This window comes from Phycodurus eques, chromosome 13, assembly GCF_024500275.1.
Source record: "Phycodurus eques isolate BA_2022a chromosome 13, UOR_Pequ_1.1, whole genome shotgun sequence".
NCBI classification, from domain to species: Eukaryota; Metazoa; Chordata; class Actinopteri; order Syngnathiformes; family Syngnathidae; genus Phycodurus; species Phycodurus eques.
The window spans coordinates 23,561,765-23,587,635 of NC_084537.1; the positions used below are offsets into that span (position 1 = coordinate 23,561,765).

The following is a 25,871-nucleotide window of genomic DNA, read 5'->3' on the forward strand; positions in this document are numbered from 1 at the left end:
GGGACGTGAAGGTCTGGTGAATTTCCTGGGTGGGGCGGGCAAGGCTGGGCATAGATAAATAACATCATATGCATCATCAGCAATGCAAACACAGTTGTTTTTGTCAACCAAAGGAACTATATTTGATAACTTGATTAAGCAGAGGTGCCAAAAGTACTCACACTCTCTACTTATAGTATGTACAAGTACAGATAGCACAGGAAAAAAAAAAAAGTTTGTTTTTTTTGGAAGATGGGAGGAAGCCAGAGTACCTGCAGAAAATCCACGCAAGCACGGGAAGAATGTGCAAACTTCACGCACTGCGAGCCCGGATCCGACCTCTGAACTTTGAGGCAGACGTGCCAACCACTGAGCGCAACGTGCCGCCCTCGACGCGACATCACAGCATACAGATATTAACAGAAAGCTCTTGTTACGAAAAGAACAAAAAGACATTTAAACAACAAAAAAAACAACAAAAAAAGTCATTTACTTTGCCTCCATCTCGACGCTGACAGCATGCATGGGTGAACATTTGAAAAGAGCTCACGCACACACACAAGCACCGGCCTCAGGCACTGATTCAGACTTGATTGCACAGGAGAAAGTTAGGGGGGGGGGGAACAAAAAAACTCAATAGCGACCAAGTCATTCTCCTCATAGTAGAAGCCATTCAACAAGTGAGTGAGTGGAGCAGTTGCGTTTGATAGTGCTAAAAAAAAGAAGAAAGAAGGAAAAATCAAAGCAGCAGCAATCTATATAATCATCATCAAGTGCAGTTTTGTGTTCCCCCCTTCTGCCTGGAAGAAAAGAAACACTCCATCCACTGGCCCCAGGCAACGTTACATCAAAACTAATCATAACGATTAGCATCAGCTGCTGTGAGAAGCCAGGCTCTTTTCAATCCACGGAAAAGAAACTGATTTCTCCATTTGATTGTATAAAACATTTTTTTTTAAAAGAGAGAGAAAGGGAGAAGCTCGTTTTTTTTTTTTCCTTTTTTTTAACACTGTGAGGCAGAGAGAGACATGAGCTAATTGTATCCTGATCTTTGCCTCGAGGGCTTCGGGAGCCCCGGAGCAACGATTCTCTCCATTTTCTTCTGTACCTTAGCGACAGAGCAAGCTATTGCATTTCTCGCTGGCGGTGGCGAGAGAGGAGGCAGATCGCCGAAAAGAATTTGAATTGACTCCAGCAGGTAAGCGCAGATTTCTTCTGGCGTTGGATCGGGTGCAGTCGCGGTGGGGTGTGGGGTTTGGTGGTTGGTGGTTGGGGGGCGGCGGCAGCAGCAGCAGCCTTTACGCGTGTGCCGGCGCACTTTGCGAGCCACGTTGAGGCACTAACTGGCTTTCCCGCACACTCTCCGGCTTTATTAACAAGGAATCTAAGAGAACTAAGCGAGCTCGCTGCCGGCTTGTGTGAAATGATGGCGAAAAAACGGCCAACCCCAAAATAAAGCGCGGCAACGCGTTCTCGACGGCGCCAGTCAAACTTGCTATTAACTCGCTCGAAAGAGCATTTCAAAGCGGGTTTTTTTTTTTTTTTTTTTTTTTTTTTAAATTATTATTTTGGTCAAGAAAGCAATCGTACTTCCTGGCTGCCCCAAAGACGCCATTGTGGAGTCGGTACGCCCCAGGCGCCCCCACTTCATTTTCTCCGGAGAAAAACAAAACATGATGTAACTTTTTACAAAACGCAGAATAGAAAGAATTATTATTATTATTATTATTATTTTAAATCACATTCGTGTTTGCATCTTGTCTAGTGTTGTCGTGCGTAAAAGAGGTCCGGTGGTGATCCAACTGAGTCTCGACCTATTCCGTGTAAATGATCACCCAACGCCACGGCTGCTTACACCCTCAAAGCAATAAAACATAAATTCCAAAATATCTAAAAAAAAAAAAAAAATTAAAAAAAGCGCGAGACGCCTGTACAATGCATTTTATTTGGAATTTGATGCTGTGTGACGTCAGGAGAGGCCACTTGATGGCGCTGTTAGAAAACTACACAGTAGTTTTGCAGGCGCTGTGCTAACACCCAACACAACTGGAAAATGCAGAAAGATGACTCTTAAAGGGCCAGCTTCCACATAACGTAACCTTCTGCAAATATGTAACATAGGCTCACATACCACACCATAGCGTCACTTCAAATATTATAACATGATGATTGCAGAACCAAACATACCACGCCATGAGATAGCATAACCTAAAATACCTAAATGTAGTGTATCATAGCACACTATACCATATAATGCCATAATAGATCATAAAATACCATATAATAACATACCACAACTTCATATTTGATACATGACATAACAGCATTGTGAAATAGCATAGCATAACATGTTTATTATATCACATAAACTAGCATAACATTTCTTGCCATATCATACCATGACATAGCCTAGCATAACAAACTGAACTATAACATAATACACACCATACGATTCATAATATACCATGGGATATTGGAACATACCATAGCATATCGTACTACTGTATATAACATAGCGTACTGTATCATAAGATAACTTACAATTGAATAGCATAACATAACATACATAACTTCATAACGTTTCATACCAAAACAACTACAATATCATAGTGTAACATACTGTATCCTACCATACCATGAAAATAACAACATTAAATGGGCCTCTAGAGTTTTAAGTTGGTTAAGTCATTTTTGCTAGCACTGACAAGAATAAATTTCACAAACATCATTTGTGTTCTGCTGTGTTTTATCTTGTGCCTTTTAACCGGACGTTGCTTGTTTCTCTTAATGACGAGCAGCGTAAGCTATAACACTCCTTGGTCACTTCATGAGGTACGCCTTTCATTAGATTCTGCCTTTCCAGTTTTGATTGACACTGACAGAGCGGTATTGATTCCACAATAGGTTTATTATTGTGATTTGCAGCAGTGTAGAACTGCACTCCATCAAATTGAGAGTTTCTTGTTTCTCATATTTTTTGTTACCTTACACATGAGAACTATGACAAACATGCCTCAGTGTGATGCAGTGCAGATTCTGCTCCACATCATATGAAAAAGTTTGATAGCAACAGTTGAACAGCAGAACAGTAAACAACATGATACTGTATTTGGTTGTTTTTTGTTTTTTTGGGGGGAGGGGGGGGTTAACCGACTCCAACGTGTGCACTTAGTTGTCTGTGCCATGCGGACATTTGAGACAAAACGGCCACGGGGCAGGAAAACAGAGACAACCCATCCAGATTATGTAAATACCAGTGTGCCTCGGCTTCTTCTGAATCCTAATGCTCTGATCTGAAATGCTAATTGAACGATGGAAAAGCTGCATGATATTGAGTCCTCACTGTGTGATCGTTGCGGCACACAGCAAGTTGACGCGGTGCGTCTTGCTCCTTTAAGGACAACGTGGTGCTACATAACAGGAATTAACAGGAGGCCTAGTGTGGCTTTTCCTGTTTTAATGCACTGGTTCTGGTTCTGATTTTCTTCCATTAGCTATGAGCAACGTGACGCCACCAGCGGGATAAACAAGCCAATTCCACCAAATATGTTTTGAAACAAGTTCTGGAAACTTTTAGTGTACAAGCAGTAAGTCGAGTCCTTCCAATTCAAAAGACTTTAGTAGTAGGAGCAGAGTTGTTGCCTAACTGTCGGATTTAAGTCGCGCTGCTCCTCTAGTTTCACACCCTTGGGATGATCAATACAGCACACCATACGAAAACCAAATGTCAACTGACGAATCACAGTTTTCATCCCCCAAAACAGTACCGACTAAAACTGAACTGTGAGAGGAGCACAGCGCCACAGCACAACCAATCTTCCTGAAAATACAAAAAAGTAAACGTTGTCGTAGTAGACGAAACAGAAGAAGCTAGGCTAACTGTTAGCTTACCTAGTAATACATTGCAGGAGCAAACTCGCCTTGTCACATTAATTGTGCTGAATGACTTGTGAAACAAGTTATAAAAACACTCATTGCAACACTGAGTTGCTCCTCTGTTTCTGTCCGGCAACAACGTGATCTTCACGTGGCTTCGTAATTGGCTATCGCATTTTGTTTCACATTGCAACGCAAAGTCTGGGCTCGGCCCAACTCTTTGTTGACCACAAACAAGGATTTTTATAATTGCCGACTGTTTTCTGAGCAGATCAGGGAGGAGAAATCACTCTTACACCATACAACAGGATAATCGCTGAGGATAATCGTTTAGAGACAGGTGAGAATCAGCTCTTTGCTGACTTTTAGGAAATGCTACGATTCGGCCCCGTTATCGTTATGTGTGTACCCCGCTTCAACGGACCTTTGTGTGGACCACACACACAAGGATTTGCGATCTAAAATGTTGAACAGGTTTAACATTTACTATTGCCGGCCATGGCCGTATTCCAAGCAGATCGGAGAGAGAAAAATTTTTACTCTCTTAACGCAGCCCACACCACAAGATAATCGCTAAGGAGAAAAAAAAATGACTCTCTTAACACAGCGCACACCACAAGATAATCGCTAATGATTCATGATAATCTTTTTGAGATATCCGACAACTGGGCCTTTGCTAACTTTGACAGAAAAGGGGGAACACCTTGTCAGTATGCGTGTACTCTTCTATGGGAATGTCCTTCCAAACCTATGGATGGATGTAACACGTCAATATGAGGCTGACATCTGCGCATGTAACACACGGGCGCATTCTTAAGTGCACCTCCACCGACTCAACAGCACATTGCGCTACGTTGCTACTTGCTTCCGCCCACCCGGCAACCACTTCCCTTTCAACCTGTCTTGCCTGCTATTTTCCAAAATGCCTCACGGATTATACACTCAATGCACCTTTGCGATGACAAGGCTTTGAGGAAATCCAATTCCACCGAGCTGTTTTCAGAACTGAACTCTCCACGGGCACGCTCCTTGCTCTCCAACTCACACGCACGCAGGAAGCATCATCCCCCGAAATTAGTCAGGGAACAAATTACCTGCATTCTGAGTGTGATCCCACGCACTTTGCCGGCTGCCTTACACAGGTCGCCTTTTGAAGAGCAGCCATGTGATTTCTCTTTCCCTCTCTCTCCCTCTCTCATTTGCCCCGCAGCTCCCCTCTGCCTTCTGCGAGGGATCCTGGAGTTGAATTTTAAAACTATGCATGGCTGCCGCCTGCCTGCTTATCAGCGCGTGCACAAATGGCATGCAAATCAGACCGGGATCACACAGCACATTGCGGGCCCGCACTCAAAGGCAAGCTTAATTGCTAATTGGGTAGTCTTAGGTGTGAAACTCACACTGCCAGCAAGACGCGCCAGTGTGCATGTTTTAAGGCCACTGCTTGAACTAATTAAATTCAATCGGAGTCTTATTAAAAGTGGTGTTTTGCCTCCCACCCTTCACCCTTCACCCCTCACCACACCTTTTGCTTTTTCAGTCCGACAGACCGGTAGACTTCGAAGCATTAGCACATGTTGTGGTCTGCCGTTGTTCCTCATTAGTATTACGACGGCAATGATGCTTCTTTTAATGCGACAGTGTGATCTAGATGTTGATATATGGGGTCTTTCTGTGTTCGGGTTCAGTAAGCACTTCAGATTGCAACGGAACAATTTTGATATATGGCGTGGGTGTTCTCCGCGTACTCCAGTTTCCATCGACATTCCAGAAACATGCAAGGTTCATTGAAGTCTCTTACTTGTCCACTGGTGTGAATGTGAGCTCAATGGTTGTTGGTCAACAGTATATGTGCCCTGTGATTGGCTGGCCACGGGTCCACGGTGTACCCAGCCTCTCACCCAAAGTTAGCTGAGATAGCCTCCAGCTAACCTACGAACTTAATTAATGAGGATATATCCATAGAGTTTTTTGTTTTTTGTTTTTTTTTACGAGGTCATACGACCGCAGTGTGGCTAGCTCCGCCCCTTTAGGTACAGAAACATTTCCTAAAAGTGATCAATTATTCCAGACTGTTTTTGTGGCCATTGACATGCAGACATTGGGGGATCAGTTGCCAAAGTTAAGTGCCTGGCTCAAGGGCACATAAGGCACGGACTGGGTGCTGCCCACTCGCTTCTCATGTTCAGATTCCTCGAGCAGTCTTGGAAATCCAACACGGGGTCCCGATGGTCACACAAAGTATTTCAATCCAAAGTAGCAGAGGATGCGTTTTGATACCTTTGTGATAATTTGGCTGTTTGAATAGCAAACTCAGGGCTGACTTCGGATGTTACTCGCACGTTCATTTAACACTGGACTCTGCATTAAATATAAAATCAGTTTTTTTATATTAGCAAAGAACAGTGCCATCTGGTGTCGTCCTGGGGGAGTTGCCAATGGACGTCGAGCGAGCCACACAATGCTAACTCCTTTGGGCTGCATGATTGTACTCAGTTCCACACTGGCATGTAAACATGGGCTCAGAACATTCAGACAAATATCGTATGACTAAATGAATTGTCAAATTATCATACCTCATGTTTTTTTTAATTTATGACAATCCACATTTTCAATGTCTCCTTGAATGGTATAAAATGATGTTTCCATGCAAGTGTTGTATAGAATTAGTTGTACTATAGAAATACGAAACTAACAGAATTAGAATGTAGAATTAGTTGTACTATAGCAATACGAAAAATGCAGCCCCATGGGGGGCACAAGCCAGCGCAAACTGTAGGCCGGTCCCAAGTCCGGATAAATGCAGAGGGTTGCGTCAGGAAGGGCATCCGGCTTAAAACTTTGCCAAACAAACATGAGCGTTCATCCAAAGAATTCCATACCGGATCGGTCGGTATAACAAAGTCCGCCACCGGCGCGGCGAAAATTCAGCTACTGTGGGTCGAAGTCGAAGAAGAAGAGGTGGAAAGCGGGTTCTTCGGCAGAAAGAGAAGAGGAAACCGCGGAGCCTAGAACTGAATGTGGGGACTTTGAATGTGTGGACTATGACAGGAAAATCTCGGGAGTTGGTTGACATGATGATTAGGGGAAAGGTTGATATATTGTGTGTCCAGGAGACCAGGTGGAAAGGCAGTAAGGCTAGAAGTTTAGGGGCCGGGTTCAAATTATTTTACCATGGTGTAGATGGGAAGAGAAATGGAGTCGGGGTTATTTTAAAAGAAGAGTTGGCTAAGAATGTCTTGGAGGTGAAAAAAGTATCGGATCGAGTGTTGAGGCTGAAACTTGAAATTGAGGGTGTTATGTATAATGTGATTAGTGGCTATGCCCTACAGGTAGGATGTGACCTAGAGGTGAAAGAGAAATTCTGGAAGGAGCTCGACGAAGTAGTTCTGAGCATCACAGACAGAGAGAGAGCCGTGATTGGTGCAGATTGTAATGGACATGTTGGTGAAGGAAATAGGGGTGATGAAGAAGTGATGGGCAAGTACAGCATCCAGGAAAGGAATCTGGAGGGACAGATGGTGGTAGACTTTGCAAAAAGGATGCAAATAGCTGTAGTGAACACTTTTTTTCCAGAAGAGGCAGGAACATAGGGTGATCTACAAGAGCGGAGGTAGAAGCACGCAGGTGGAGGTGATGCAGGTGATGTAATATGAAGGAGGTTACCAACTGTAAGGTAGTGGTAGGGGAGAGTGTGGCTAGACAGCATACGATGGTGGTGTGTAAGATGACTCTGGTGGTGGGGAGGAAAATTAGGAAGACAAAGGCAAAGAAGAGAACCATGTGGTGGAAGCTGAGACAGGACGAGTGTTGTGCAGCTTTTCGACTGGACCACTGCAGCAGTGATCAGAGAGGCAGGCAGGAGAGTACTTGGTGTATCTTCTGGCAGGAAAGGACAGAAGGATACTTGGTGGTGGAACCTCACAGTACAGGAAATCATACAAGGAAAAAGGTTAGCTAAGAAGAAGTGGGACACTGAGAGGACCGAGGAGAGACGAAAGGAATACATTGAGATGCGACATAGGGCAAAGGTAGAGGTGGCAAAGGCAAAACAAGAAGCATATGATGACATGTATGGCAGGTTGGACAATAAAGAAGGAGAAAAGGATCTATACAGGCTGGTCAGACAGAGGGATAGAGATGGGAAGGATGTGCAGCAGGTTAGGGTGATTAAGGATAGAGATGGAAATATGTTGACTGGTGCCAGTAGTGTGCTTGCTAGATGGAAAGAATACTTCGAGGAGTTGATGAATGAGGAAAATGCGAGAGAAGGGAGAGTAGAAGAGGCAAGTGTGGTGGACCAGGAAGTGGCAATGATTAGTAAGGGGGAAGTGAGAAAGTGAGAATGGAAAGGCAGTTGGTCCTGATGACATTCCTGTGGAGGTATGAAAGCATCTTGGAGAGGTGGCTGTGGAGTTTTTGACCAGCTTGTTCAATAGAATTCTAGCGCGTGAGAAGATGCCTGAGGAATGGAGGAAAGGTGTGCTGGTGCCCATTTTTAAGAACAAGGGTGATGTGCAGAGCTGTTGGAACTATAGAGGAATAAAGTTGATGAGCCACACAAAGTTATGGGAAAGAGTAGAGGAGGCTAGACTCAGGACACAAGTGAGTATTTGCGAGTATGGTTTCATGCCTAGAAAGAGTACCACAGATGCATTATTTGCCTTGAGGATGTTGATGGAAAAGTACAGAGAAGGTCAGAAGGAGCTACATTGTGTCTTTGTAGATCTAAAGAAAGCCTATGACAGAGTACCCAGACAGAACTGTGGTACTGCATGCGGAAGTCTGGAGTGGCAGAGAAGTATGTTAGAATAATACAGGACATGTATGAGGATGGCAGAACAGCGGTGAGGTGTTCTGTAGGTGTGACAGACGAATTTAAGGTGGAGGTGGGACTGCATCAGGGATCAGCCCTGAGACCCTTCCTGTTTGCAGTGGTGATGGATAGGCTGACAGATGAGGTTAGACTGGAATCCCCGTGGACCATGATGTTTGCAGATGACATTGTGATCTGCAGTGAAAGCAGGGAGCAGGTGGAGGAACAGTTAGAAAGATGGAGGCACACACTGGAAAGAAGAGGAATGAAGATTAGCCGAAGTAAGACAGAATATATGTGAATGAATGAGAGGGGTGGTGGGGGAAGAATGAGGCTACAGGGAGAAGAGATAGCAAGGGTGGAGGAGTTGAAATACTTGGGGTCAACAGTCCAGAGCAATGGTGAGTGTGGCCAGGAAATGAAAAAATGGGTCCAAGCAGGTTGGAACGGGTGGAGGGGGAAGGCGTCAGGTGTGTTATGTGACAGAAGAGTCTCTGCTCGGATGAAGTGCAAAGTTTAGAAGACAGTGGTGAGGCCAGTCATGATGTACGGATTCGAGACAGTGGCACTGAAGGAAGCAGAGCTGGAGGTGGCTGAAATGAAGATGTTGAGGTTCGCTCTAGGAGTAACCAGGTTGGATGAAATTAGAAATGAGCTCATCAGAGGGACGGCCAAGGTTCGATGTTTTGGAGACAAAGTTAGAGAGAGCAGACTTTGATGGTTTGGACACGTCCAGAGTAGAAATAGTGAGTATATTGGGAGAAGGATGATGAGGATGGAGCTGCCAGGCAAGAGAGCTAGAGGAAGACCAAAGAGAAGGTTGATGGATGTCGTGAGGGAAGACATGATGGCAGTTGGTGTTCGAGAGGAGGATGCAGGAGATAGGCTTACATGGAAAAGGATGACGCGCTGTGGCGACCCCTAACGGGACAAGCCCAAAGGAAAAGAAGATAGAAATACGAAACATTTATTAAATTGTTGATGATACATTAACGATAAAAAATTGAGCTGCATCACTGCTGTTAACTCCTCATGCAAACAAGACATTCAGAGAAATATTGTCCAATCCAATTACAAATCATTATAATACTCATAGTAATAATTTTTAAAAATGACCGACTCTTATTTATTCATTCCTCTTCGTGATTGCAGATTTTAATTGTCGCACTCAATAATAGTCACAGGAAACATTTCTTCGAACGCTGCCGTGGTAACAATTCACCACGTCCACTCTCTGCAAAGTCAATGACACTGAAATGGAAACAGGGAGTTCAGAACATTCAGCGAAATATAATGGCGAGTCATATTCGGAAATAACATTCGAAACGGTACTGTCAATTGACCTTCCCTAACAGTTTATTTATCAGCATGCACACTTTCAGTGTGTTTCTGCATTTTGCGAACGAGCTGTTTCAAATGCAAGCTTATTTAAGTTGTTGCATCCATGTATTTGGAGAAAAAAAAAAAGGTTCCCCCATCCCTGTATTATGCGCGCGCATCATCATTAGGAGGGGCAGAAGAAAAAAAAAAAAAGAAGAAGGGGGGAGGGCACAGGTCAGCCATACAAGAGGAAGGTGGGTGGGTGTGGGGGTTCAGACCCGTTTTGGGGGGGAAAAAAAAAAAAAAGAGAGAAGAAGAGGTAAAAAGCGAGTGTAGAGAGAGGATTGGTTTGCGGTGCCCGTGAAAATGCGACACTCGTACCTGCTGCCACTGAAAGAGCGACAGCCTGCAAGAGCCGCGGGCGCTGCGATGCTAATGTTGTCGGGGGCTTTGACTTCTCCCAGCCATTGCGAGCGAGCTGCTCCGCCTGACAGCCACGCTCTCCCCGCGCCGCCTCCTCCTCACAGTCTCCCCGAGAAAAAGGACGAGAAAGGAGGAAAAGAGACACCAAACCAAATCTCGTGAGGGGAAAAAAAAGAAAAAAATGGACGAGACGGATATCATGGACCTGACGCATCAGAAGGCGAGGAAGCGGCCGCGGCCAATCACCTCCGCGGACGAGGCGGCGGTGCACGCTCCCCTCAAACGAGCGCCCATGCGGGCGCCAGAGTGCCGCGAGACGTCGCTCATGTACGCGGTGCGCGGAGAGCCGGTGCCCGCCGCCTCGCTCAAGCAGAATGACCACTCGGTGACCTCGTCGCCCACCAGCGTCATGCCGGCGCAGGTAAATGCTGCTTTTCTGGGGTGGATGGGGAGGGGGGCATTTTACGCATGACGCGTTTGGTTCGCCTGTTTTGGGGGCACAAGCTTTATTACTGCGAGAGTGCGAGTTGTCAACTTTTTTTTTTCTGCTCTTAATGGTGTTTTTAGGTTAAAAACAGGCAGTCTAATTACGCCATTAGACTGTGCTCCCCCCCCCCAAAAAAAAAAAAAAAAACATTAATTTGCTTTTTGGCCTGCAGGGGTTGAGTGCTTCTGGGATATTGGCAAAATTCAGGTCAAGGTCGAACTGGGATCTAAACCCATTTATTTTATCTTTTTTGCACTTTAATGAACGCCGGGCAGCATGGTGGATGTAGTGGTTGGCATGCCTGCCTCACTTCGAGGGGTTCTGGGTTCGATTCTTGGCTCGGGAGTTGAAATGAATAAGATGTCTCAGACTTTTTTTTCGCTGCCCACATTGGATGGTGGTCAGAAGACCGTTATGACTGTGAAACGATGAATGTTTCATCGCCTCATCATATTATTGCATATACACAACAAATTGATGGATAACAACAGCAATTTTGAAATCAGAAATCAAGGACAGTCATTTGTTCAGCTAGTGTTCAAGTTACTGGTAACGAAACAAAAACATGCTTGCAATATCTCAATGTTATTATTTATAACATTTTACATAACAATTTGAAATTTTGGTACAGATTACAGAAGCTGACGTATGTGATTTGCTGTCGCCGGTCACATGAAATGATGTGGCGGGCTGGATGTGGCCCCCGGGCCTTGAGTTGGACACCATTGGAATAAATCGATGCTAACGTACACAAGTGAACGTGAAGAGCAGCAAGCATAGTCAGCAGCATTATGCGTACAGTAACGGCACGGTAGCCTAGTGGCTGGCACGTCTGCCTCAAAGTTCTGAGGTTCTGGCTTTGAATCTCGGTTCTGGCCTCCCTGTGTCCAGTTTGCGCACTCTCCTAGTGCTCGCGTGGGTTTGTACTTCTGGCTTCCTCCGACATTCCTAAATCACGCACGTTAGGTTCATTGAAGACCCTGAAGCGTCCGTAGGGGTGAACGCGAACGGCTATTTGTGGCCGCAGACCCGTCCGCGTCTCGCCCTCGACCCGAACGAGGACGGGGAAAAAAATGGAAGCGCGGACTACTGAAGGGCAACTGGAATGTGTGTCAACAGGATAATCGCTCCAGTATGTCCCGGCCCATGATCACACGCTCGCCAGTGTCTCCCTTGAGCAACCAGGGCATCCCCACGCCGGCGCAGCTCACCAAGTCCAACGCGCCGGTGCACATCGACGTGGGCGGACACATGTACACCAGCAGCCTGGCCACACTCACCAAATTCCCCGAATCCCGGTGAGTTTTCCGTTCTTGCTGATTCGCAGGCAAAACGGGAGCATGCGATACATTGCTGCAACCGGCCGAGGCGCTGTCGATTCACTCTCAACTAGTTTTGTGTCTCAAGAAGGGCAACGTGACTTGGGATGGAGACAGGAGCTCAGAACACTCCAGTCCCGTAATAATATTAATAGACTCATTTTTAATTGGCAATGCTCCATGCGAATGTAGTATATACGAGTAGTACCAATTAATACAAGTAGTCATAGTATTCAGGTTAGCTATGGGAAGTTGAGCTACATTCACATGATAGCTTGGCACAAAAACAGGAGTTCAGAACATTCCTTTACTCGTAAAGAAAATGATTGTTAATTTTCTCCCTTCGTCCATCAAGGACATTTGGTCAAACGACACATTTGAAGTGTGTCTCATGCTGTCTTGTTTACGGTCTAAGGTCTTCATTAGATATACTAAAACAGTGCTTTTAAAGTGATTGGAAGAGCCGTTAAATGTTCTGAACTCCTGTTTCCCTGCAGCTAACTAGTGCCCTCCATATTGCTTTCGTTGCTTCAAGACACGATGAATCAACAACTCAATCCACACAACTGACAGAATTCCGATATTTGTATTATTTATGTGTTATTGTTCACTCCTGTGTTGTCAATGCCTGGGGTCGATACTAGTGGAGTTATTTATGTCTTTCATGTGTCCCATCAGTGTCAACACAACCGTATGGCAAATACGGTACTTCACTCGGGAAACGAAACTGTTCTAGGCATTAAATGGGAATCGGCCACTTGGACGTGCGGTGTAAATCCGGTCCGAGATGTTGAATTCAGCGTGCAGAGCGCAGACAAAAGCGGCGTGCTTATTTGCACAGATGCCACAGCAGCAGTAAAAAAGGCCAAAGGGCACAGGGCCATCTGGAGGCCAGGAGGTCGCTGCGGGCGACTCGCCCGAGGGCGAGCAGCACCCTGCCCCGGGCAGAGTGCGACCAGCTGGCCCTGACCGCTCCCAATTTCTTTCTTTTGCTTCATTATTCCACTGAACGACTCCTTGCCCCTGCACAATATAGTCAACGTTATGCATTGTCTCTTTTTCGCAACATCTTTTGACAAAATACCACAAGAATATCATTCGGTATCATTCAAGTATGCCGACCATTTATCCAGTTAAAGTATTACTAAACAGAGGAGGGGGTCGGGAATCATACGATTCCTTCAGTCGCGGATTCCTTCAAGTTTCTGGTCTCACCAGCCTGGAAGGCGGGACTTGCATTGGACGTTTTACTAAACCAGAGTGTTACACTGTAACACAAAATATAGATACATAGGGAAATATGGGAATATGTCGCAGTCGCTTGGATCTTCATCCAGTCTAACTGATCAAGTCATGGGAGGAGAAACTCTGCTTTAGACTGTTGTTACGAAAATAAAAGCTACCCGAAAAAAAAAAAAATAGATTTTTAGAAATACATAAATACCAAAAGATTTACTCGGTTGTTTAATTTCACACTCGAGAGGTGGGCAGGCACTCCAGTGACCCAACTATTCAATTTTCCATACGTGCCCCTTTGCATGTTGTTATAAGTGCAAAAATAAGTAAATCAATTGCAAAAAAGCTTCTGTTGAGATGCTGACCCTCCCTCTTCGCTGCCAACATGTCTCCTGTCGCTGCACAGAATCGGCCGCCTCTTCGATGGCACCGAGCCCATAGTGCTGGACAGCCTGAAGCAGCACTACTTCATTGACAGGGACGGACACATGTTCCGCTACATCCTCAACTTCCTCAGGACGTCCAAGCTGCTCATCCCGGACGACTTCAAAGTAAGCCCGCAGAAAATCTCATCGGACGCTCGGCGCTTCTGCGATACGCGCGCCCGCCTTCGGGTCACCAGGCCGTGTTTGGATTGCCGCAAAAAAACATCGGGGGTCTTCCGAGCAAGGGTGGACCAAAGATCAAAGATAGGAAAGGAGGAAAACAAACAATCTGTCATTGTGATACATGAATAAATAGTCTGTGTCCCAAGGATGAATTACACTACATGTGACGTATTCGTATTCCTAGCATTTAACTCTTGTCTACCATTTAGTCAGTAATTACTTGACTTGCCCCCCAGGAGCAAGCGAAGATGCACATCATCTGATAGATTATCCACGCTGAGGCTACATCAGTGGAAAGTATGTCAGCTAAAATAAGCAAAGACAAAAGACAGGCCCAAGTCAAGCAGCAAACAAAACTCGGATGTGGTGCCTTTGAGGCCCAGCAGTATTGTCGGTTAAAGCGGCACTGTAGCCTGTGAACATGTGTGTTGTAATACGTTGTAGCTTATTAGTTACCGTTAAGTTACAATATTATTCTCTTTGAAATGTAACATGTTTCATCACTTATGCGACACTTTCCCCAAAACAATGGAGAAATTCTAAAGTACAATTTTTGCATTGAATTGTTGTCCTTCAACGAGACAACAATGCCCCCCCAAAAACCCCAACAGATTGAAAAAAATGTGATCCTTGTTTTTTTAAGGAATTGATGGGCTTACGTTTCATTGATCTTTCGTACTTTTTACACAAGATCAAAAATGGAAAATTTCACAAAATGTGAAGTATTTGACGTAATCAATTGTATTAGAACATAATAATTAGATTTGATTTGTAAAAATAAATGTATACAAAAATTTAGGTTAAGAACAATTGTTTGTTAAAAACAATGTCATATTTAAAAATAGAAAAAAACTGTCCACAAAGTAAAGTAAAGTAAAATAAAATACTGTAGCCATGAGGATAATCATTGCGGCTGTGAGTAATGATTAACGTGAGTGAAATGACAATCAATCAGTGGTGCCGCTATAACGATTGACACGTAAGACTCAATTATTGCATGAACCGTGACTGAAAAGCCGGACGATGACTCCGTAACGGTATATTATACAACACTGTAATGACTTTTGTAACATATCGCTCCCAAGACTGCTCTTCTGTATTGTTTACACAAACGGCGCACAGTTAAGCTTGGTAAGTAAATACAGCCGAGCTATTCATGCTTACATTCATTTGTGCTGTTGACCCGAGTTGACATGGAATAACAATCACTCGCTTGTCTCGGCGCGCTAACGTGCCTCGCGTGCTCGTCTCCCAGGACTACAGCCTGCTGTACGAGGAGGCCAGATACTTCCAGCTGCAGCCCATGCTGTCCGAGCTGGAGCACTGGCGCCAGGACCAGGAGCTGGGCCGGGTGTCGCGCCCCTGCGAGTGCGTGGTGGTGCGCGTCGCGCCCGACCTGGGCGAGAGGATCACGCTGAGCGGCGACAAGGCGCTGATCGAGGACGTCTTTCCCGAGATCGGCGATGTCATGTGCAACTCGGTCAACGCCGGTTGGAACCACGACTCCACGCACGTCATCCGCTTCCCGCTCAACGGATACTGCCACCTCAACTCCGTCCAGGTAAGCATGCTGTACATCACGGCGTATGATAATAATACTGAGACACCAATTTGTCCCAAACTGGGGTGCGCGTGACCACCCTTCAGTAGTTGAACAAGGTTGCGCAGCGGCGTAAGAGTACACGGTAGCAGACTCCGTTACCATCATACTTATTTCCATCATCCTTATTTGATTGATTATTTTTTTTATTTATTTTTGTCCTGTTCGGCTTTTTAGGTCAAACAGAATGGAAGATCTGGATCCCTTTTATGCCGGAACAGTTTTACTGTGTCACAGTTTAGTTTTTAAGCTTCCGCTGTGGTTTCTTAGTATTATAATTTAAGTTTATTGAGAATCAGAGTCGATCCGTCGAACAGAAAAAAGTTTCTAGAGGGGAGAGGGAAACAAAGACAAAAGACAAAGCACTAATTGTAAACAGGATGAGAGAAGTAAATCATTCCATTATCTACAACAATGAAACATTCAATATGAGCGTTGCATGGGGGCTGTAGTGCTGCACCCTGTGAGGGAAGGACAGGACAAGATAGAACAGGACAAGGACAGGAGAAGAAGCATGCAGGACAAGGGTCGTGAAGTACCGCTGAAGTGTGGTGGGATTAACTATGTAAATTCTAAAAGTCTACAGGACGAGAGTACGAGTGAGGGGATACACAAGCGATTTGCATATTCATGAGTTATTTGTCGCAATAAGTGAGTGGCCCCACACCCAGTGAAAGAGTCCCAGGGGTGTGTGCCTGCGGACACATGAAAGTGAATCGACACCGTTCTACATCAATCGAGGGGCGGGATTGGGCCCAGGGGTCCGCCCGAGAGCAGGGCCCCAGTGGAGGGACCCAGGGCGGTCCCGTCGGCCACACCGAGGCGCCCCGACAACTGGCCACCCGGTGGGGGCCGCAGGGATCCATTGCGTGGCAATGGATCCCTGCGGCCCCCACCTGCGAGAGAGAGTATCCCTTGTTTGTTGGAAAGGAGGGTGGATAGGGGCACCCGACAAGGGAACGATAAGGGGGGGGCAGCAGCCGCAGGCCATGAGAGGGGAGCCCCAACACCAAACAGTCATCAAGCCCGGTGTTACTATGACTGCCAGGTCCCCGACTGACTATTTATTTGATTCTTTTTTATTCATACGAGGACAAGTCATCGCCACAGGAACTCGAAATGCAATTGGTGTAAGCAAAATAATAATCGGCCGCCGTCCTTTCTGTTCAGCTGCACCTTAAAAACAAAATGTCACAGAGAGCACTAGCTCCGCCCACCAGCTGTCACCAAGGAAACTGTGGAAACACAAACAAAATGGCAGAAGAGGCAGGTAGAGAACAGGAACATGACATTTCTGCTAGAAAAAAAAGTCCTGGAACCAGAGAGAGTTTGAGCCAATGTGAGCACATTGTTGAATAAATATTCAGTTCAGCAAAGCAGGCAATGGAAATGTTGTTGATCCATCTTAATAACTGTAATAATAATAACTTAATAAGCATGTTGCTTTAAAGGCATCGAATAATGCACGTCTGCCTCAAAGCTAACGGGTTCGAATCGCGTGAGCAGCCTTCCTGTGCGGAGTTCGCATGTTCACCCCGATGCTCGTTTGGGTTTTCTCCAGGGACTTCGCCTTCCTCCCACATTCCAAAAACGTGCACGTTAGTTCATTGACGCAGTAGCGGTCAAACCGAGGTGCGGGGAGTCGGGGACAGCCTGGGGTCCAAGAGCCTTAACTTGGGGCTCCGCAAATGGTACAGAACAATCAAAGTCAATCCAACTACTCCTCCCAACCTTTGGACCAGTTAAAAGCGCTGATGTGATTGTGGCGCAGAATCACATACCGTAAACTGCACGTCCTTACGTGATTGAAGTTGTTTGTTTGTTTTTAGAACAAAAGGTGTATTACAGGAATAAAGTTCCATTTCTTTCGAGAACAAAAGTTATCATTTTTTTTGCGACTCACTTTTTGAAATATGACTTTTTTGCCTTATTAAACTTTTGACTTTAACATTATAATATTTTGACTTAATGTGGAAAAATATCACTTTTTTTTCCTCTCAGAAGATAACTTTTTTCTTGAAAAAAATATGACTAATGTCATAATAACATTCAAACTTTTTTTCTCTAATATAGGCTTTTTTTTCTTTTTTTTTTTAAATTCAATGACATTTAGGGGTACACATTGTAGTTATGGATAATTCGTGTTATCATTATGAGGGGGTCCCTTGGCCCAAGAAGTGAACGTGAGTGTAACTTGTTTTTGGATTTGTGCCCAGCGATTGGCTGGCAACCTGCCCAGGGTGTGGCCCTGTCTCTCGCCAAATGGATGGATGGAAAGGCCTTGGCGGAGGTCGACATGACACTGAGCAGTCAGTCGAGTAGAAAAAAAAGCTTTTCAGATGCGTAAGCCTCTCAGTTTTCGTGTGATACATTATTGAAGGAGAGGAGGCATATTTGAATAGATTTGGCATTGATCTGGACAGTCTGCAAAACACCCCAAAAAATCAAAACAACAAAACCGTCTCTGAAGTGAGTGCAAGAGAGAAACTCAGCGTGCTCCCTGGCAGCTTGTCCCCAGGCGGGGCCCATAATCCTGTTTGGTTATTAAAGCACACCGGCGGTGGATTCTGTATCTGCAGCTAATGGAGGCAGGGAGAGATGGGGAGGGGGGGGTTGAGAGAAGGAAAGGAGGGTGGGGGGAGGCTGCCAGCAGTACGGGGGACCTTTGTAGTTTCGGTGGAGGCTTGGGCCTGGGGGCTTAGGGGGAGAAATTGGGAAAAGGGGAATATGGGGGGTGGGTGGGGTTTGGAGCAGCCCACACTGAGCCAAGCGCTGCAGAGAAAGCCACACAACTCCCTGGGGCCTCCTCGATGGAATGTGATCCTACAGGCCCCGGGACACGTCTGCGGATGTCTGCGAGGCGGCTAGCTCACAAACACATAGGCGGACCAACACAAACACACGAGCGACACACGCGTGACAACAATGAACGTGAATAACGAGGCAGTTTCTTCGGATGAGAGTCTCGTTGAAATTCCAGTCAGTCGTCGTGTTGCTCAACAGCATATTGTTAAGAGACTTTCAAAGTACTCTCAAAAACAACACGAGGTGTCGATAGACACCACTGGGATGGACCGTGGCGTTATTGTGAAGTCACAGTCAGTTATTAATGGGAGTGGATTGCTTTTGTTGAACAACTTCGCACATATTCGGGAGGCGCATAACGGTCAAGTCACCAATGAATATTGCTGCTTAATCATTTCTGAAAGCGATTTTGGCAATTGAGCCTTTATTTTTCGACAACTTTTACGAGGGAGTTTGGGTTTCCAGGGTTAGGAAAAGCACCATCGAACAATGCCGTGATCTTCCGCTCATAAGCGTGACTCTGTTATTGTCTAAATGGGGCTTGCCAGCTTTTGCGTTTGAACTCTTCATACTGTATATGAGTACTGGTCAAACATCTTAACACCAGAGTCACTGACCACTAAAGTGCCATTACAAGAACAGAAATATGCAAAATGCTCTTTTAAACTAATGAACCAATGGGAGGGGAGGATACTGGGTGGGCGTTATAGTGGTTAGCACGTCTGCCTCACAGTTCTGAGGCTCGCTGTTCGAATCTCAGGCTTTCTCCGGGTAGTCCGGCCTCGTCCAACACTCTAAATTGTCCGTGGCCGACCTCTCCTACGATGCAAATATAAAAGCGACCTCGCTTTTTCTGTCTCCGCCTCCTTTCAGGTTCTGGAGCGCCTGCAGCAGCGAGGCTTCGAGATCGCCGGCTCCTGCGGGGGAGGCGTGGACTCGTCCCAATTCAGCGAGTACGTTCTGAGGCGGGAACTGAGGAGGACGGCTCAGCGAGGAGGACCCAATTCCAATAGGATAAAGCAAGAGCAGCTAGATTAGAGACTGCTGGACTTTTTCAGTGCTCTGGACTCGTCTTCACTTTTTCTTCATTGTTTTTTTTTTTTTTTTTTCTTGTCAATGTTTTTGTTTTCTTATAAAATCATCTAGAGAATTAAAAAAAAATAAAATAAAGGTGCATATGCGAATTTGCGACATTTGAGTTAGAGATTGCGAGGACATTTGTGAATGTCTCCACCTCCCCTCCGTAATTCAAAATTGAGAAAGATTTATATATGTTCTATCCCTAAATAAAGTTTGTTTTAAAACTTTGAACCTACATTAGGTTGAATATGTTTTGAAATCGGCATAGTGGATAGCACGTCCGCCTCACAGATGAGAGGTTGTGGGTTCAAATCTCAGCCTCGGCCCTCCCGTGTGGATTTTGCAAGGTCTCGCTGTGTTTCTATGCGCTAATTGGAGACTCGAAATTGTCTATAGGTGGGAATGGTTGTGTGTGTATGTGACCTGCGATTAACTGGCAACTCGTGTAGGGTGGACGCCAGCTGGGATAGGCTCCAGCTCACCCGCGACCAATTGAGGACAAGCGCTGTTAAAAAATACAAAAAAGAGTACAGAAAATGGATGGATGCATGATTGGAAATTGTGCTCCATGAATGACTTTAACGGCATTCCCAATTGCTCGTCACTGGCGACTCGACGCCGTCGCCTCACCGGTGGCGGTGTGCCGGTGCGGAATGTGCTCACAGACAGCTTGGCCAGCGCATCTTTTTCACACTGAATATTGTGATACCAATGAAGTGTTTTGTACTTTAATAGTTTTTTTTTTTTTATTACATAAAGATAATACATTTCAATTGAAAGCTCATGCTGATTATTTACTGGAGCAATGACCGTTTCGTGACGTAGCGCCCCCTCTGTCGCTTACAGGAATGAAAATAATCAGATGGTGACAACATGACTGTCAATGTTTTCATTGTTTACGTGTTTTTTTTTTAATTGACATTTTGATGCAAATTTGTTGCCTGAGACATGACTGAATTCCATTTTGGCCACTTCAAAATGATCTCCATTTGTAGCACATATCGACATGAAGTTGGATTCTTTCTGAGATAACTGACTGACCTACGCTCCCTAGTTTTGCGAAACAGAGGAATGTAGCAAAATAATCCGAAATAAATTTGAACTAAAGTTGTCGTGGTGTTTGGCTGCCTGCTTTTCATTGAACGTTTTCATTCAGACACATCAGTGGTGCTGCTTGAACGATTGACACGTTTGCCGTCTTGGACAGAATAAACAATGACGGAAAAGCCATTTCACAGTCAGACTGTGCGAGTCTTAAGGCGTACATGAGCTCAATTTTCCATTTTCCTGACGTGGTGTATTACTTTTAGTCATTCTGTTTATTTCTAATGGGCAAAGGTGTATTGAGTAAGTGGCAATAGGAACGATCCCGTGAATCATGACACGTGACCAACCGAGTCTTGACCGAGGCTGTCTTGGACATTTTGACTGGATTATTTCTTGTTGTTTTGTTTCGTTCTATTGTGCCAAGTGGTGGTTATAATGATTAACTAGTGAGCAGAACGACAAGCCACAAACGATCGCATTACATTGAATTATATGAAAAGTCAATGCATGCGTGACTGAGTGTGTCTTGGAATTGTTTTTATTTTGATTGTATATTTCTGACTGTGTGGATAAGTAGTTGTTAATTTTATTGCTATCGTGCAAGGTACTAGTTATTAATCAGATAACACTTACACGGCGGTAACGGTCATTCTGTTTGTTTCTGTTGTGCAAGATGCTAAGAACAATCACATTGTCGTAGTTGTGTGAGTATGTACACGCGACTAAGCATGTCGTTGACTTTTTGGACTGGATCCTTTCTGCTTATTTCTATTGTGCAAGGCGATAGTTTTTATGAATTACTGAAGAAAGGAGACATCGCAATATGCGAAGTGAACCGAATTTGAATATGCATCATAGCACTGGCACGAGTCAAGCGGGCTCAAGCACGCCACAGATTTCCTAGTGTGAGTAAGGAAATGCAAGACTTAGTATACATGCCAACTGACCATTTACACAAATAAATGCACATACAGTAAAATGACATTACATGACTTCTGATCTTAATGCAAGTAGAGAATGATACGGTATGCAAAACATAGTGTTGCCTGACTTGATGTGCTTTCGTTTGTCAGTCTAACACCAGAGGCAAAACCAACATTGGCCAAGCGCACAGGTGCTACCTTGGAGGATTCACGCCGGTGCACCGGTGGCTGCACGGAAGCCTTCGTTACTTAGTTGGAATGAAGAGAGCCGACTTCCCCACGCGAGTCCTGTCAGCTGCGCGTCCACACAATCCCCGCGGGGCCCCCAAAAAATCCAAAGTGAAATCTCACACAGAGTCCTGTCATCTTGTCGACTTCATCCCTTATGGCAGAATCGCTACTTTCTGTGGCTATCTGCCGCTTGATGCTATGCTACGTCTCCCTTTCAGGCCTCTTGTGCCCCAGTTTCCCACTCTTTTTAATTTTTTTTAAAAATGTTTTTAATTTTTTTTAGCTTGAGTCTCATTCTCCAAGGCTGGAGGTGCACTAGTTTGTGTTGCACATCATTGCTTTGCTTCCAAACTCACTGGATAGCAGCTACTGTGCAGGTATCAAAGACAGTGAATATTATACCTGTTAGTGAGTAAAGTACCATGAACACAATTTCAGTACATTAAATGCAAAATGATTTGTGTATGAAGTTGCGTCGGGAGAGAAGAAGAATCCGCAGCACAAAGTTACAATGCTAAATGGTAACGGTAACACTATTCTCCTTTTCACCAGCTTGTGTACCATCGACATGATTTTAAAGCTACTACTTTATGGTCGAATGATCATACAGATGGGTGAGAACCGATACCAGCCTTATTTTAATGTATCTGGTACTCATGAAGCTTGCCGATACCAGCCACCGATACCTTGGGCAAAAATAAATCTGACATTGAGTTAGTCCTCCCCGGCAATAGTTGGCGCTACACTGCGGACGTTTGACAAATCATCATGTGTCAGAAAGATGGATGAGCTGTAAGCGATATAGAAAATGGCTAGATGGATGGATTTAACAAGGTAGGAAAGAGATGAATGTCCATATGCGACACTTTTATTTTGAAATCTCCGCAAATGTTTACATTTTGAAATGATCACTTCACCATTCCTAGGAAATTGCAATGTCTCATCATAGGTGAGCTATGTAGGTGACCCCTGCTTTAAGGCATAAATACAGGATTGAACATTAATGCTAGCAACGATGCTAGTGCTAACGCAGCAAAAGAGGTGTCTTGGCGGGTCCACTAACATTATAAACCACGAAAGCGGGTGATGATATATTATTTTCCTCATCCATAGCAAGGGCAGGATTAATGTGATCTTAATGGCGCTATTTAAAAGTATAATATCTTTTAAGATTCCAAGAAGGAAAGCAATCTGTAGTCAATTTGAAGGGACGAAAGAATAAAGGGTAAAGCCTCACAACTGTTCTGTGGTGTGTGTGTCTCTAGTGATTATTTGAAGTCATCAAAAGGCTGAATAGCGCCTGGAGAAAGCGACTCGTGCGGTGCAGGGTCAATGGATGGACGCAGTCAGCTCGCCATTATGTTACACAAAGTCATTTTAACTATCTTTCTCCCTCCGCTGCGTGTTGATCTTTAGTTTAGCTGCACAGATGCGTCCTACCTTTATTGAAAAAGCCGCCCTCGGCCATTTTATACCAGTGTTCTGATTATAAATGGAACCCACGGCGAAAAAAGCAAAAACACAACTCCCACACCTCTCCTGTGCCATTTTTCTCTTTCCTCAGCCGCCCTTCTGTCTTCCCCTTGCCTCGGCCTCAGGGGCTGATTTCAAATTTTCAAAGACAGTTGAAAGACCGTAGGCTCATAAATATCTTTATTTTAATATAATGGCTACAGATTTCCAAGGAATTATTTCGAGCGGAGGAATTCGTTCGTTGGTGAGATGAATGTCTGTACGGACTCTGGGCTTTAAATATTCTTAGACGGACGACCCATGGCAGGAGAACGCTTCACAAATTGACACTCGCTATTTGGAGAGGGAAAAAAAAGTCAGTGTTCCTGATTTGACAGCATAATATTTTTTATTGCATGTCTTGTTTATTACTCCATTACTGCTAGTTCAAGTGATCTAACTCCGATGTTTCCACCCCACGTGGCCCATTTCGGATACTGTATGTACGAAGCGACACTGACAAGTAAATCAAGAATTATATTACCAGAAAAAAAAGTTGTCAAGTTACAAGGATAGCGTGATAAAGTCGTGCGAGAAAATGATGACGGTATGAGATAAATTTGCCAAGTTACAAAAAGGAAGTTGTAGTGACATGAAAACAAAGTCGTTAGATTATGGGATGAATGTCATACTGTTACAAGGATTAGGTCGTAATGTCGTGAGAATATGGTGGTTCGTCTTAAAAGAAGGAAGTCGCAATATTATGAGAAACAAGTTGCGACAGTGCAAGAAAAATACTGTAATTGATCTGAAACAGGTCGCATAAAGATGTCATATAACGAGAGAAAAGTCATAATATATGAGAATAAAAATGGGCATATTACAGGAAAAAAAGTTATGAGAATCAAGTCATAATGTTAGAAGAAAATAGTCTTAATAAAGTGGCGGGAGGGGATTGATTTTCGTAAAGCTTTATTAATACAATTTGATTGATTGATTATGAAAATAGTCATAACGGGTCAATGTTATTATATTACACGAAAAACAGGAGAATAAAGCCACATTATAAGAAAACAGTCCTAACGTTATGAGAAAATACATTTTCATATTACAAGGAAAAAAGTTGTCATGTATATTAGAAGAAGTTGCAAAGTTAGAAAAATAAAGTCGAAATATAAATTACGAGAATAAAGTTGGAATATTGCAAGGAAAAAGTTATACATTTAGATATATAAAGTTTTATATATATATATATATATATATATATGTGTGTGTGTCTCTATATATTGTGTACGTATTGCAAGGGAAAAAAGTCAGAATGGTGCAAAAAAGGGCCCAGAATAACGTTAAAATAATGTTGCTGTTTCAAGCTAAGTTTGTTGTTTAAAATATACAACGTGAAATGACAATCAATATGTAATAATATGATGAGGTGACTAATTCTACTGTACATTCATAAGTCATAACGGGCCTCTGAGGGAAACTAATTAGAATGTGTTTCGCAGAGAAACGAGTTTGACGCCCCTGCTGGAAATTGTCCACCAGTGTGACCGTGAGTGGCGATTGGCTGTCGACCGGGCCAGGGTGTGCCCCGCCTTCTTGCTCTGAAGTCAGCAGGGATGTATTGAAAATGGATATCCTCATGAAAATATCTCCGTTTGTCTAAGTTTGATAAGAGAGGATTTGAGGTAATGCTGGTGGAGATGCTTGACTTTTCCGTTGTTGTGTGAGTGTTGTTGAAAAAGTCAGGGCTTGAGTGGAGGAGCTCTCGCTTGCAGTGAGGAATTTTCGAGCCGGGGCTGCGTCTTCCTGCAGGGCCCTTTGGCACGGACTGTACGCTGAGAGGGTATCATTTATATTCTACTCCAGAGGTAACAGAAGAACATGCGATTGGGAAACAGCTCAAACACCACTCGGCTTGTGAGGCTCAAGGCGTCCAAAAGTCAAGCTTTGTCTCGTTTTCAGCAAGTGCGAATGTGTGTGTGTGAGACTTTTTTTTCCCCTCCCATTTTCTCCAATTTTTGGGATACTTTTTACAACATGCTCTATTTTACAGTTGTGGTGCAAAATGGCTGAGCGGAGCCGTGATGGAATTTGAGCAGCAATGAAATCTGATCCGTGAAGCTGCCTTTAAATGCCAAAGGTGCTTCTCTCTAACCTGTATTGAAAAGCCCAGCAGGCATTTCAAGCCATTGAGATAATTGCAAATGTATCCTTTGGCGCAAAAAACAAAAAACAGAACTCGGCCTCACTCATTTTCTCTCTCTTTTTGTTCTCCGCACCGTCCTCCCATGGCTGACAATTAAGACGGGATAACTCGCCTTGATTCAAAGGTTACAATCGTACTGAAAGAGCCTTTCACACGGGGCAGACCCGAACCGCTCTAATGATCGCGGAGTCCGCCATTCAAGGGCCAGCCATCCATCATAGCGGTAAGGCCACTGGCTTTATTATAATACAGAGGACAGACGTGCTCTCGGGCTATGTGGGACACAATAGAGGTCTTTCAACAGACCTATAAATACATGATCTGTCAGGGCTTGCTGTCCTCGGGGCTCTCTCGGCAACGTTTGAGCCCCGCGGTTGGCCATCACTTATGCTAAGATATGCGCCGCGTCCCCCGGGCTGAGACTAAGGCTCGGTTCATTTCAGCCCCTCATCAACCACCACAT

General features: G+C 44.5%; 1 protein-coding gene across 2 annotated transcripts; it reads left to right on the forward strand.

Moving 5' to 3' along the window:
• The first annotated feature begins 822 nt into the window (after positions 1-822).
• On the forward strand, positions 823-20,470 carry LOC133411531 (BTB/POZ domain-containing protein KCTD1). 2 transcript variants are annotated; one of them, XM_061694039.1, is made up of 5 exons: positions 823-1,177; positions 12,018-12,196; positions 13,860-14,004; positions 15,317-15,622; positions 19,340-20,470. In XM_061694039.1, the coding sequence occupies exons 2-5, from the start codon at positions 12,033-12,035 to the stop codon at positions 19,502-19,504; spliced, it is 780 nt and encodes a 259-aa protein (XP_061550023.1). In that variant the 5' UTR covers positions 823-1,177; positions 12,018-12,032; the 3' UTR covers positions 19,505-20,470. The 2 variants fall into 2 exon arrangements, with proteins under 2 accessions (XP_061550023.1, XP_061550022.1); XM_061694038.1 differs by lacking the exon at positions 823-1,177 and adding an exon at positions 10,303-10,832.
• The last annotated feature ends 5,401 nt before the right edge of the window (positions 20,471-25,871 follow it).

What these genes read in the sequence shown, in the direction of transcription:
- LOC133411531 (XM_061694038.1), top strand. Translation starts at nt 10,593, where the DNA reads ATGGACGAGACGGATATCATGGACCTGACGCATCAGAAGGCGAGGAAG. An exon ending in ACCAAATTCCCCGAATCCCG is followed by an intron (nt 12,197 to 13,859) that starts GTGAGTTTTCCG and finishes GTCGCTGCACAG; the next exon opens with AATCGGCCGCCTCTTCGATG. An exon ending in GCCACCTCAACTCCGTCCAG is followed by an intron (nt 15,623 to 19,339) that starts GTAAGCATGCTG and finishes GCCTCCTTTCAG; the next exon opens with GTTCTGGAGCGCCTGCAGCA.